This window comes from Mustela erminea, chromosome 10 (genome assembly GCF_009829155.1).
Source record: "Mustela erminea isolate mMusErm1 chromosome 10, mMusErm1.Pri, whole genome shotgun sequence".
In the NCBI taxonomy this organism is placed as follows: Eukaryota; Metazoa; Chordata; class Mammalia; order Carnivora; family Mustelidae; genus Mustela; species Mustela erminea.
Window position 1 is genome coordinate 22,203,099 of NC_045623.1, and position 15,245 is coordinate 22,218,343.

At 32.4% G+C, this 15,245-nt stretch overlaps 1 protein-coding gene across 6 annotated transcripts in view; it reads left to right on the forward strand.

The window, feature by feature from the left end:
* The window catches only part of COL11A1 (collagen type XI alpha 1 chain), a 201,878-nt gene that overhangs the window by 105,685 nt on the left and 80,948 nt on the right, over positions 1-15,245 (forward strand). For all 6 annotated transcript variants that reach the window (XM_032302425.1, XM_032302426.1, XM_032302429.1 and 3 more), the window contains 8 exons: positions 420-473; positions 2,015-2,122; positions 4,995-5,048; positions 9,922-9,975; positions 10,108-10,152; positions 10,302-10,355; positions 10,484-10,528; positions 14,686-14,739. In XM_032302425.1, coding sequence (XP_032158316.1) covers positions 420-473; positions 2,015-2,122; positions 4,995-5,048; positions 9,922-9,975; positions 10,108-10,152; positions 10,302-10,355; positions 10,484-10,528; positions 14,686-14,739 — 468 coding nt within the window. The remainder of the gene's footprint in view (positions 1-419; positions 474-2,014; positions 2,123-4,994; positions 5,049-9,921; positions 9,976-10,107; positions 10,153-10,301; positions 10,356-10,483; positions 10,529-14,685; positions 14,740-15,245) is intronic.

Sequence of the window (15,245 nt, forward strand, 5' to 3'; positions counted from 1 at the left end):
TCTTTGGTATGAATTAGTAAATCTAAAGGTAAAGACATTTTATTTGGTCATCAAATGTTCTTGTATTCCAAAGTTAAAATGATAATTTTTAAATTATTTAAATATTTATTATTTCTTTGTTCAAATGGCATAGGATATAGGCTGTTATAAAGAGAATGGTTATTTTTCCCATAAGATAAAGAAGATTTAATGGACACATTTGAGAAAAATTTCCTAGAGTAACTTAGAGCCATGTAACAATAGGAAATGAGAGCATATGGGTGATAAAGGTTAAAATAGACAGAAGGAAGTTTCACAACATGATTCACATTTCTCAGAACAATTTTCCCTAAATTATCATTGTTCATATTTTATATAGCCATATTTTAGTTTAATTCAAACAAATCATTCAACACGTGTTTTATTACTTCTATTTTTAGGGTGAAGATGGTTTTCCAGGATTCAAAGGTGACATGGGTCTTAAAGGTGATAGAGTAAGTAAGAAGAAAATTCATACCAGAACATAAACTTATGTGTGTATGTATGTGTGCTGTGTGTATGTATAATCTTATATTTAAATATAGCAAGCACAGGATAAATAAAGATATTCATACTATCTGAAACTTTGCTTCTTTGTTTTTATGTGAAAATTAGACATGTTAGTTTTTATGGAAGCAATATGATCTTTCAGATATTATATTAAATTTCCATGTGTTCTGTAGCCTATACGCATGTGTGTATATAAAGTTGAGTAGTATTGTTTATAATTTTTTTTCTAAGTACTCAAATTGCTTAAAAGGTGTAGTTTTATAGGTTTCTTCTAAATTTTGTAGTGAGATGTGTTGCTTGGAAACCATATATCTGCAACTTTCTTGAACTTCCATTATTAGTGATCTTGAATTTTTGATTGAAAAAGTGGTATACTTTTTTTCTGGTAATGAGTGTCTAGAAAACAAACAAAAATGTGAGTTCCCTAAAGGAAACTAAGCTGTGTTTTATTGGGAAGAATTATTTTATATCTGACACAATAATACCTAATATCAAAGAAGCATACTTCAGAATATTTTTGTTTCGCTAAAAAATACTTAACGTCTGGTTCCAGAATGGGGGTAATAACTTACACATTTCAAAGTGACAACCAAAGTCTAAAATGGAGACATTTTTCATGTGTTCCAAACAGTGATTTCAAAAACTGCTATTTTCAGAAAGGAAAATTACTTTTTTCTCCTAACCTGCTAGGTTCTTAGTCTGGGGCCCTGTAAAATTAGATTGACAAAAGACAGATTAACAAGAGAACAACAAATAGAAGGTTTCTAGCATGTGCCTCATGCTTACACGCGGGAGCACTCCATGATAATTAATTCGAAGCAGGTGGTTAGAATGTGGGCTTATCTGGCATTTTAGCAAAGCACGAATGCATTTTTAGAGACATGACAAGGAAAAGGACTTTGAGTTTGTAGGACTGCAAATTGAAGGAAGGTAGATATATTGAAGAGCAATTAGATAAAGGCTAATTAATAGAATTTGTCATGTAGACTCCTCTGGTGTCTAGCAGTCTCCAGTGATTAACTTTTGTCTTTTGTTGTAGAGAGGGAAGGGATGGCTCCTTTGCAAATTTGTATCTTGCTTTTAGCATCTTCTTTGGCTTCTGCTCCTTCTCAATTGCCTTCAACTCAAAATAATCTTCATGCCCAAGTGGCATATTTTGGGTTTGATTATTCTGTCACCCTCCACAATCTAACCATGATTTTTACTTTTTTCTTTCTTTCTGCAACACAGATGCATTAAAATTACTTTACTATGAAACATGGTAACACTGGACTTCTGTAGGTTTTCAAATGTCAGATTATATTAAGTTGTTTACTTACTAATGGAAAGATTGATGAAATCAAAGATTTTCACACCTCTTTGTTCTAAATAAAAAAATGAGTCAACAAATGAGGAGTTGGAAAATATGACTTTTTGATACACTATAATTTCTATTATTCAGTATCCAGTGTATTTTAAATTATAAGAATGTTCCTCTGTGTTTCAGGGAGAAGTTGGTCAAGTAGGTCCAAGAGGAGAAGATGGCCCCGAAGGACCCAAAGGTCGAGCAGGTCCAACTGGAGACCCTGGTCCTTCTGGTCAAGCAGGAGAAAAGGTCAGTGAACAACTTTAAATTCCCAGGTGCTCTTGCAGATGATGTTTCATTGTCATTTAAAAATATTTTTAGTCATCCATGTCAGAAATCTAGAGGATTCAATGACATTTCAAGCATATCCATTTACTGTTAGGAGTATAACCATGAAATGGGTCCATTATCCTTTTTTACTCTCCCTTGTTGTCCATCCCCTCTGTTCTCCTTGGCCATGTAGAATCAGCAGCAATTCAAGCTCTTCCACATTAGAGACTAAGAATTTGAGTTTGATTAACAAAGGATCAAGAAATCAATGAAAGATGGGCAGCTTATGGTTTCAGAAGAAGTAGAATGATCTTTGCTCCTCAAGCCAAAATGTACACTTTCTATATTTTTCACTTAAACATGCATTTCACAGAGCAAGTGTTTTTAAAAGATGCTGTTGTCCAAGCCCAACTTCAGAAGACTTTAATTTTAGTCTGGGGTTAACATAAGCATTGCTATATTTTAAAAAACATCCCCAGATAATTCTAATACTCATTGGTTTCATAGCCATGGTGCTGTAAATAATATGTCAAAAAATATTTTCAACCATTACATTTATATTTACATTTAATATTACACAACATTGAAATTTTGCCTTCATAGTGTATTTATTGATGTGAACACCTTATAAATGTAACTATGACGTTAAATTAAGAAAGAACAAGAAATGTCTGTGGCAAGTGTTATCCTATTGCATACACTAAAGAAAAATATAAATAATAATTATTTTTTGGTGGTGTAATTCAGATGATTTCCTTTCTTATAATATGTATGTCTACTTTCCAAATTTTCTGTATTGAGCCCTCCATTATTCTATAAAATACGGAAATTCCATGCCACTTAAGAAGATTTTAATTTCCCTTCTTGCCATCGTGTCTCAGAAGAAAAATGTATGAAAAAAATATATGAAGAAAAATTATTCACACACTGTGATTAGAGAAGTAAGAAAACATTTCCTCATGTCATTAGGACTCCTGATGTAGTGGTTCTTCTACAGGTTTACCCTCCCAACTGCCAACTGTGAACTGCTGCATAATGTTATTGCGTTTAGGCAGGGTAAGCAAAGAGTGGGCAAAAATAGGGGCTTACAAAGCCCTAAGACCCTTCCACTTCAAGTACTCCCATGCCAGTAGCTGTAGATTATTCTGAACCTTCCTCTCATCCTTGCTCTACTTTATTCTGTGTAAATGATTCCCCCGTCTCTTCAGAAGCATCAGGACTTTATCCCACAGTTCTTCATTTTTAGTATTTCATTATTATTTTCCCTTTATTGAAGTTGCCTATCACTATATTGAAAAATGCAAACAAATTTTCTGTCTGGATTTATTTTGAAATGACTCTGAAGTGAATAAGAGTTTATATTATAATACAGTAATTAACATAGGACACAAAGCCTTTGTGATCGTAATTAAAGAATTTCATTAACCTTGAAATCAGTGACATAAATCCGATATGATAACAATATATCCAAAGGGACCTCATTATAAGCAAGATTTTTAGGGCTTGTTTACATATTTTCCATCTGAAGTCTTCTTACCTATGCAATGTTGATCTTGAATCAGACAACTCTTTAGTTCAATCTCTAATAACAGTATCATAAACTATATTCCTGTTTTCTTGCCTTGATGTATCTAATAAAATATTTATTGTTTATAAAGTTACTGTTCATCTTATACCATTATCTGTAGTTATCCGGATTTTTGTTTTTGTACTTATTTTGTTTAAATATATATTGGAAATAGTGATATTATGTGCTTACTAATGTCTAAGAGTTTGGTAAATAATATTTTATATATGAACTGCGCTTTTATAAAATCTTGAGGAAAATAAATCACAGTAAAATTCCACAAACATATTTGATTCAAGTCATTCAACTTAATTCAGTTTTCTCTCTGCTTTGTTCTTCTAGGAGCAATTTTCTTAGTGTAATACTTTAAACCTCTTGGTATTTGTTACACCTCTTTGGACTTTGCTGTAATTCACCATTTGTTTTAGCACTTTTATTTTATTTTATTTTTTTTTTAATTTTTTATATATATATATATATATATATATTTTATTTCCAGCATAACAGTATTCATTATTTTTGCACTTTTAGATTGAAAGGCAGTATTGAACTGGAACAAAATTTTAGTTCATTTAAGTCCTCACCTGCACGAATTAATGCTCTACAATTAATGCTCTATTTAGCTGTAATTTGCAACATTTGATATATCTATTAACCCAGATTTATCCAGAATTTTTAATAAAAGAAGAAACGTTGCTCAAAAATTAGGTCAGAATTTCTTGTAGTTATTTAAATTACTCAGTGAGAAATAGTTAAATAACTCATGATTGCTTGCTTTATTTATATTTACAATGAGAAATGAAATAATTTTATCAAAAAGGTTCACTTTAATTGAAATGATAAAATCTAAATGTAGTTCTAACTACATCAACTAATTTTAAATAGTTTTAATTTTGAAAAACTTAGTTGAAAAACTTTTTCTTTATTCTTGCTTGAGTTGAAAAACTCAAGTTGAAAAACGTTTTCTTTATTCCTGCTTGAGAGTTCTGAAAGAGCCCTAGAATTCTCTTTATCTCAGGGTTCTGTGTCCCCAAAGAAGGCACAGTCACTTACTCAGAAGTTAAGTTAGCAAACATTATAGAATTAGAAATATGTCCAAAGCAATTTTTCCCTATTCAAATGAGGAAATGTAATGTAAGTAAACTATGGTGAAAACTTGTAAACCTTCCTTTCTGGTATTCATATATGTGGTTCTGACTTTTAGAAAAATCACTAAACTCATAATTGGAACTTAATTCAACTTAGAATTTTTATTTGTCATTATTATTTTTTTTTTAACTTTAGGGGAAACTCGGCGTTCCAGGATTACCAGGATATCCAGGGAGACAAGGTCCAAAGGTAAAACAATTAGCTTGATTTTTTCCACATTTGTAGAAATTAATCACACGTAATTACCTTTCAGTTTGTAACCTAAAGATGATAAATCCTTAAAATATAATTTCATAAGGGAAAGACATGGCGTATGTGGGTACCTGGTGTGCAGGGAACTCAGAGAACCTAGGTGATTATGGATTGGAGGATTTTAGCATGCAGGGTCATGAAAGGAAAGCATAGTCAGTTACTTCCAGGGTGACATCCTAGTATATCTAAAAGTTATAATGGGGATGATATGTGATGCAGAATAGCTTTTGATTTCATTTCCAGTACCCTAAGGGTTGGAATTTCCAGTTGTAGCTTTAAAAAAAAAGAGAGAAGAGAAGAAAAGAAAAGAATTGTAGTACATGGTTCATCATCTTTATTTTGCCTCATTTCCACAGTATTTGTTTCCTAGGGCTACTGTAACAAATCTCTATAGACTTGGTGACTTAAAACAATGGAGATTTACTCTCTTACAGTTCCTGTGACCAGAAGCCTAAAATCAAGGTGTCAGCAGGGTCCCCAGCCCCTCCAAAAGCTCTAGGGGAGAGTCTATCTTTGCCTCTTCTAGTTTCTGGTAACCCAGGGTGGTCCTTGGTTTGTGTCTGATTATCTGTAATCTCTACTGCCTTCACATAGCCTTTTTTTTTTTCTCTCTGTCTTTTCTTCTGTCTCTTATAAAGACACTTGTCCTTATACTTAGGGACCACCTGGATAATCCAGGATGATCTCATTTCAAGATCCTTCACTTAATGTACACCTATGAAGACCTCTTTTTCCCAATAAGGCAACATCCAAGTCCCAGAGATTTGAATATTGGATATATTGACTTGGGGCCACCATTCCATCTATGACAGAACTCAAGCGCTACTTTTAACTATTTGAAATATACATATTTTAAGCATAAAGATGGATGGTTTTAAAAATAGGTTTACTTTGGTGACTACTTTTCCTCAAGCTAATCCTAAAACTTTGTCAAGGCTGCACTTCATGTATTGACTAGTTAATTAAAGTGGTCAAATAAAGGGTGCCTGGGTGGCCCAGTGGGTTAAAACCTCTGCCTTCGGCTCAGGTCATGATCCCGGGGTCCTGGGATCGACTCCCGCATCGGGCTCTCTGCTCAGCAGGGAGCCTGCTTCCCCCTCACTCTCTGCCTGTCTCTCTGCCTACTGTGATCTCTGTCTGTCAAATAAATAAATAAAATCTTTAAAAAAAAGTGGTTAAATAAATTAATACATACATTTTGGTTATTACTGTTAAGATGGATATATGCCCATGCAATTATCTACCTATCTATCTATCATCTATCTATTTCTATCTTTCTATCTCTCTATTTCCTTTTCCTCTGTTTGACCCATTTATGCTTGACAGGTATAGTACATGAGGATAAATCCTATTTATATAATAATCCCCAAACATATTTATTAATAAGTTTCACAGATAATCATTGGGAAACCAGAATGTCTTTCCTCTTGACAAATGTGAACTGCATAATATTTGTGTTTGCTCGTTGTCATGTGATGACAATATATTAGGCTTGCTGTGTGTGGCTTTGTTTTATAATTTTTCCATTGGGTTTCTAGAAAATATGCATTTCCTTGTAGAGTAAGAAGTAAACATATACTTGAGCTCTTCTAAAATCAGAGTCAATTCATTTGTGATTTAAGAATAACAGGAGCATCATTTAAAGGTTTCTAACTACATTTAGAACATTGATTAGTAAGTTTTACCTTTTAAATATTGTCTCTAATACACTGCTCTGTTTCCTAGTTTCTTTCCTCTCAAATGTCAAGCATTTTCAAAAGTATTCTGTAAAAAAAGACATTCCCTGCAAAATCCACAACCTTAACCTATCCATAGATTGCTTGAAGAGTTCTTGATCTAATTACCACGTTGAACTGCAGTTGTGGATTTTTGATTTAAAAACAGAAAACTGTCATATTACTTGAATGAACACAATATTCCTTTATTTGACATTCTTATTTTCTTCTGTTTTTTTTTTCCTAAGACAATACTCTGTTCAATATTCTTTGAGTTATTTTTATTAACAAACTGCAACAGAATAACTGGAGAGAAATGCTTCTTCCTAGAAGAATCAAACGTTTTTCTTTACTCTTTAGCCAAAATGTCTGAAACTTTGGTTTTTATTTTTTTAATATTACTTTTCTCTATAACATCTTTCTTATGACCAAAAATGATTTATGTTTCTTGGTCCCAAAACAAAAAATAATGGGGTCATCAAAGATCAAAGATAGCTTTACATTTTTTTCCTATGTGGAAACTAATGAATTTTGAATAGATTTAAATCTGTATTGTACTAAAAGTGAAATTTGGCTGCTAATCTCTTTTAGGAGATTTAAGGGCTATAATTAGACAATATAACTTATTTGATAACTTTCTAACAATATAAATCACAATGGGTACTTGAGAGTTGCACCTCTGTAAGTACTATAAAATGACAGTTACTTCAAAAAGTAAAATCTAGTTTAACTTTTTATTTATTTTAGGATTTTATTTTATTTTATTTATTTTTAGGATTCTTTATATTTAAAACAGCATTTAAATAATTTTGAAAGTTTCACAGTTGGTGAATTTCATCATTAACCTTTGACTTTTGGGCATTTGTTTGTGTTTGTTCTTTCCTTTTAAAAGCATTATAATGCCTTTTCATGGAAATTGTATATTTTGGTGGTAACCCCTTATGTGAGAAAAGAGGAAGAATATGCCCATATATTATAAACTGTTTAGTTGGTGGTTTGGGCATTTTAATTCTTTTCCTATAAGTTGCTTAGAGCAGAAACTATGTAAGAAAATAAATTTATTAAAAATAAAATTGATGGGGGCGCCTGGGTGGCTCAGTGCGTTAAAGCCTCTGCTTTTGGCTCAGGTCATGATCCCAGGGTCCTAGGATCGAGCCCCGCACTGGGCTCTCTGCTCAGCAGGGAGCCTACTTCCTCCTCTCTCTCTGCCTGCTTCTCTGCCTACTTGTGATCTCTGTCTGTCAAATAAATAAATAAAATCTTTAAAAAAAATAAAATAAAATTGATGCATAGAGCAATTTGTTTTGAGTCTCTATAAATATGATTAGTTATCTATTCTACTCAAGACAGAAATGAGTATTTGTTCTCAAATAAAATCTGATAGAATAGATTACTTCCATGTTAGATTGTAGTCATTTGTCAGGTTCTTAGAGTAGTCACACAGTAATGCTCTACCAGATCTAACTTTCTGATTCTCTGTAGAGAAAGAGCAATGGCTTTGAAAGCCCTTTAAAAAATGTAATTTGCAGACATTATTTCCCCATTATATGAACATTACATGTCCTAACAATTGTCCTCAGGTAAATCACATAGTAATCTCTATAGACATGAATTAGAATATATGGGGAAATGGGTCATAAGAAGAACGTTAGCAGTGACTACCAGGGGTTATTGTTTTGATCATCAGCTCCCATAAGCCTTCACATATGATTTTCCTGACTTGTGGAGGAAATACAATTGGTATCTGTTGTATATATCACCTTGAGAAACGGTTAAAAATGCAGGTTTCTGGATCCTACTGCCAGAGAGATAGATCCTGATAGTATGGAATCACTCTGGATTATTCTGTTATGGAGGGGCCACATGTCTCTTGGAGAAATATTATTTTAGGTGTAATTCAATCCAAATGAATGGAAGGATAAAAACGCAGGGAATGGATTCAAGTCAAAAAAGGCTTTGTTACATCTCCCTTAACATGTGGGGAAGTGTCTACTACTCTTTGCTTGATACTTTACACGTTATTGCATTTAATTTGTGTAGTGGTCTGAACAGGAAAAGTGAGTATTTGGAAGCCCTCTCACCCTTTCCAGAGTCTCATAGTTAGCAAGTTGAGGAGAAAGGATCTGACCCTTAATCTGTTCTATTTCATGATTCAGTGATGGGGCAAACCAATCACAGTCATGTTCAAAGGAATCTCTGAAAAGAGATTAAAATCTGGACATAGGCACTAGGCGAAATAGGAGAATTATAATCCATCTGTAAAATGTGGCTGTTGGTGGATGAAATGACATGATGCTTTTACTGTGCTTATTACATCTCTAAATAACCAGTATTTATTGTTATCTACTATTATCATTTTTATACCTTGCCTTCCTTTATCCCAACCTCCCACAAATTCAAAGTGCCTATAATTTGTGGGTAAGTGCCCTCATTTTGCATGATAAAATACTATGCTCAAAGAGGATAAGTAATATACCCAGCTTACATAGGTGAATGCATGATAAACATAAGTCTTGAAGTTATGTCTTTGGAATTCCAAAAACAGGATTTTAATGCTAGGCTTCCTGACTTAGACTCTCAGCTAGATCTAACCACAGTCAAACATGAAACGGAAAAGGTGGAAAAAGATTGTTAGTCTTTATGATTTTATTTAGTTCTAAAGGTATTAAAAATAAACTAAAAAGTGATAAGTATGCAAATACAATAATGTTAATTCAGGAAAACTTTTATAAAAATCCTATTTTAACGTCTAATTATTCATACTCATGATATAGAATTGTAAGTCAAAATTATTCTATCTAAAATGTCCTTTAATTGCTATTTTCTAATATGAGAAATGATATCTGAATAATTATTTTAAAGTTAAAAACTGAAATTTTTTTTTATCAATTCATGCTTTCAATGCTTCTAGGATCTCAGATGTCACTGTAAGTTCATTTTCAAATAGATTCATAGAAGTTGTATAGTATCTTAAAATTCTGTGTCTGATTTAAATATTACCAGCTTGTGAGACTCGGTGTGTTCCAAGAGGTTTGCAGCCTATGGCTAAAAATGTTAGTTACCATGCTCATTGTTTCTTGCTTTTATTCTTGTAGGGTTCCACTGGATTTCCTGGGTTTCCAGGTGCCAATGGAGAGAAAGGTGCACGGGTATGATATATAAGCATATTCCCTTAAACTGTGGAATTTAATGTTCTCGCATGAGTACCTATCACTCGGCACTCGACTCACAGTGGACTGTGATTTGCTACATACTGAAACTGTTTAAATTGTCTTTGGCAGGGTGTCGCTGGCAAACCAGGCCCTCGGGGTCAGCGTGGTCCAACGGTGGGTGCCTTGATTTAAAAATCATGCTTTTCATTTTTCGGTCTGGATTTAATTTTCCAAGATAATTCTTTTCAAAAATACACACTGGTCCTCTGCTTTTGGATGTACTTGTCACCAGATCAGTTTTCATCTTTTGCTCTCCCGTGCAGGGTCCTCGAGGTTCCAGAGGCGCGAGAGGTCCCACTGGGAAACCTGGCCCAAAGGTATTCTGAGTACTCCTTCCATTCGGGTTTGTTCTCCGTTCCTCTTCCAGAGGACGAAAGCTAGGAGAAGTCATCAAAACTGATTTTTCTTTTCTTTTCTTTCTTTTTTTTTTTGTTGTTGTTGCTAGGGCACTTCAGGCGGTGATGGCCCTCCAGGCCCTCCTGGTGAAAGAGTAAGTATGACACAGTAACAAAATATAAAATTAATATTAATAGTTTGCAAGTGTTTACATTTCTGGGAAAAGGTACTCGTGTCTGCAAATGGATGGGCACAGTGATTTGCAAAATCTAGTCAGAGTTTAAAAATTCCTCTATTTTTCATTGACTTCTTTTTAAGAAAAACAGAATCCATTAGGTACTACTAATTTTGTTATCGAAATGAGAGTAATATTGTGCATAATTGCCCTATGATGTCACTTTTAAACTCAAGCCAAAACAATTTTTTTTTTTTAAGATATCTGTATAACACCTGCACCTTCTCCTTCACTCCCCTTGCTTTCCTTATTGATATTCATTTTGTCCGTAGCTCTGGAAGCGGCATTGTGCTGGTAAAATGCAAGCTCCCAGTAGCCATTAAGTCACAATCGATACACATTCAAATCAAGATAAAACATCTATTCCAGTAAATAGAAAAACTATTTAGTAAATTGATTTTCAATTGATATAAAATAAAGCTAAATATACACGAGGAAGCATGCCCTTTATTTGTTTTCTTTTGGCAAAATACAGCATTTTTGTAGCCAGAGTTTTTGAAAACTATCTTCTTTAAATAATTTTAAATATTAATTCTCTGTCACTTTTAAAGAAATTAGATTCACTTATTTATATTCTATAAGAATGTTCGGGATTATACAGTCATGGTGATAAATTTTTGTATATTATTGTTTGAAATTGGTAATAGGTGTTTCACAAAAAGAAAAACAGAAACATCTTGTGATATTTATACAAAGAAAACTGAGAATAAGTAATTTTGCGGGGGACAAAGTTTCTATTTGTAATAGAAGTGTCAGTAGGTAAGACACAAGAATAAACACTTAATTACGGTTGTTTCAGGGCTTTAGTTCATATTTAATTTAATTAAACTTCTAAATGTTTCTCACTGTTGATAAACTATTCCCAAATTGAATCAGTTCTGTATGTTTTGAGTTCATAAATAATATATACATTTGAAAAATTTTATGGCCAAAGTCATCTTAATAAGAAGATGTAGTTTAGTTAAAATGGCTAAATCATTAAATGGAATAGAATTATTTCATAAATTATAGCAAATTTTTATGCTCATATCTTGCTTATGCATTCCAAAATATCACGAGCAACCATATGTATTTACAATTTTGTAACAAAACACTGTGTCCCAACAGCCTGATTTTTTAAAAATTAATTAATATATTTGATAGAAATAGAGACAGAGAGAGAGGGAAAACAAGCAGCGGGAGTGGGAGAAGGAGAAGCGGACTCCCTGATGAGCAGAGATCCTGACATGGGGTTCGATTCCAGGACCCTGGGATCATGACCAGAGCCGAAGGCAGATGCTTAACTACTGAGCCACCCAGGCACCACCCAACAGCATGTTATTTGTAATTGTAAAAATACTTTGAGAATAAGAAAAGTGTATTTTGAGGATGAAAGTAAAGGTTAGTATAAAAAAAATTTAAGCTGGTAACCATTTTCGATAGCATTCATACATTTTAAATATACAGAACATATTTCCTGTGTTCTGTGTAGTTGATGAAACATTTTATCCCTAATATATCCTAATTTTCTGCAAAGGATTTTACATGTCATAAACTAGTTATGTCTTAGGCATAGTTGATAAATGATAGAAATAACATCATCAAAATATATGACTTGGGAAGTTTAGAGAGAGAGTTTTGTAGTACCTCGAAACTAGACTAGAAATGGAAATACCTATTTTTGCCCACAACTTCTTTAATAATATATTTGTTTATAAATATACATAGTATTATATGTACATATTATATACATGGCCTAGGATGTTTTATATGTATAGGAATACACACACACACACACACACACACACACTTATTAGGATACTCTGCAATTTAATATAATTCCTCATACTCATGATTTGCGATCATGGATGTCTATGATTTATCGAATCAAAGATTTAGCTCATAGCTTTTATTTGGGTCTAGATCACCAAATTAAGCAAAAGCAAAACAAAAACAAAGAAAAGAACTAAGAAACTCAGCTTTTACATGAATAACAGAATAGTTTGGGTTTAAGCATGTCCCTTGCAATATTTAGGACATATTAAAATTACTCCTTATTTATCTAAAATTCAGACGAGATTGGGCACATTCAGGGTGGTATGGCCATAGACTTATCTAAAATTCAAATTTCACTGACACTAGGTATTTTATCTGGCAACCCTGATTGAGTTCCAATAGTATCTTTATACTGAATATGTATTTTCCACTTCAACTGGAAACTATTTTGATTAATACAGACAGAACATATAAATAGTTTTTGTGGAATGTTATAAAGACCCACTTTCTCTTTATATTCTCTAGAGAAGTGATTTTTGAAAGCTTTTTCATTAAAAAAATTTAAATTCAAAATCAAATTTTATTTGAAAAGGAACCAAAATATAGAAAGCAAAGAAATGACATTTTAAGAAATTAGAAAAATTGAGCTTGCTACATGACCTAAAAAAATAATACTTTTAAAATTTTGTATTTAAAATGTGTTATAAACACATTATTATAAACTCATAAATTGTGTTTATAATATTCTTAAGTTATTATGATAGATACTGAAGAATTATGGTTTTGTACTTTAATAAGAATACCAAAATCTGTGAGTCCCAAAAGTTGCCCAGCGTTTTGAGTAAACACACTGATACCTATTTATTTAATGACATGTCTAAATTTGAAGTTTCTTTTTGATTTTAAGATGAGATGCTGATAATAACAATAATTTGTGATGATTTCTGAACTAGTGTTGGCTTAAAAATGGTAATATTTCCCTTGGAAAAACTAAACTAATAAATTGAAAAGAATAAATTCTATTAAACACTAATTTTATTGAACTTTATTTTATTTAAATATAAATCTTATTCTAGTTGAGTTAATTAAATCTTATTTATATTTTCTTCCATTTTATATATATTTATTTTAGGAATATAATTATTATGTTCTGGGAACATAAAGGATTATTTTAGCAATTATTTTGCTGTCTCTTTAGTAAAGTTTACTTTTTGCATTTTGAAGATGTGAAAATATGAGTGTTAAATAATATAGTTAATTAAACATCAAGTTAAGAACAATATTATAAATGTATATTTGGATTGAATGTTAATGGGAATGATGATACAATATGTTTTTATCTTGTCTACAAAGAAGTTTATATGTGAGTAAAAGGAGATATTGACATTTTCAGAAAATAAATTTTAAATATAGAAATGAATTAAAGGTCTTTCTGAATTAGCCACTTGTTTCTTTCTTTTAGTTTTGTTTGACTGGAGTCAGAACATTTATAGAGTCAATTTTAAAAATGACTTTTGGGGGGAGGGCTATGAAATTGAAATACTCTCTGTTTGGGGATGTTTCCAACCAATGTTAAAAGCCCAGCAAACCATGAGATACTGTGGACTCTGAAAAATAAACTGAGGGTTTTGGAGGGGAAGAGGGTGGGGAGTTGGGTGAGTCTGGTGGTGGGTATTATGGAGGGCATGTATTGCATGGAACACTGGGTGTAGTGCATAAATAATGAATTTTGGAACACTGAAAGGAAATAAAATAAAATAGGGGGGAAAAGTCCAGCATCTATGGAACTTCTTGATACATCTATATTCATCTATGTTCTTTTAAAGTTTTTTAAAGTTTATTTATTTATTTATTTGACACAGAGAGAGAGGTCACAAGTAGGCAGAGAGACAGGCAGGGAGAGAGGGGGAAGCAAGCTTGTCGCTGAGCAGAGCCCAATGCAGGGCTCAATCCCAGGACCCTGAACTCATGACCTGAGCTGAAGGCAGAGGCTTAACCCACTGAGCCACCCAGGTGCCCCTCAGTTCACTTTTAATATGAATTGTAAATATAAAATAAATGTAAATATAAATATAAATGTTTACAGTTTTCTTGATTTAAGACCATTGATGTGTGTGCTTTTACATACTGAATAATGTGAAAAATCATGCATTTAGCTTTTAGATTAGCATAGATTAGCCTGTTGCATTGCCTCAGTTCTGTCATTACGGTGAAGAAGCTATATGTTATGTTTTGGGTCACCTGTAGAAATAAACAGTAAAGTATAAAGATGTATCTTTCAATGCATATTCCCAAATTTCTTCACTGCTTTTTCTTTTCAGGGCCCTCAAGGACCTCAGGGTCCAGTTGGATTCCCTGGACCAAAAGGCCCTCCTGTAAGTGCCATAGGTTTTCTTTATCTTTCTCCATTGGACAATGTTTCCAAATTTTTGAAAGTCATGGTTTTATTTTAAATAATTTTTAGATACAAATTTTGATGGAAATTCTAATAAAAACAAAATTGCAATTCATAGTGTCAAAGAATGTACATTTTTCGATTTAACTTATTCAGTTTCAGTTTATTGAGTGCTTCTGATGTAATACAAAAATATCTTAGTAAATATCCTTTAAAAGTATATTAAAGATGGAAAAAACATGCATGGGTGTTATTCTCTCCAATACTCCTCTCCTGCAATGAATATTACTGATGGATTTAAAAATTACTACTGATTGTTAAATATTTATTTTATCAGTATTTCTCTTTTGTCTTCCATCACCCAATGTATTTGTCAAAATGTCACTTCCTAAATATTCTCTAGCATTCTGACATTACTTACATCTCATTATAATTTGTTTATTTGTATTTATTATTTTTGTCTCCATAATGCATTCTTTTAAACAA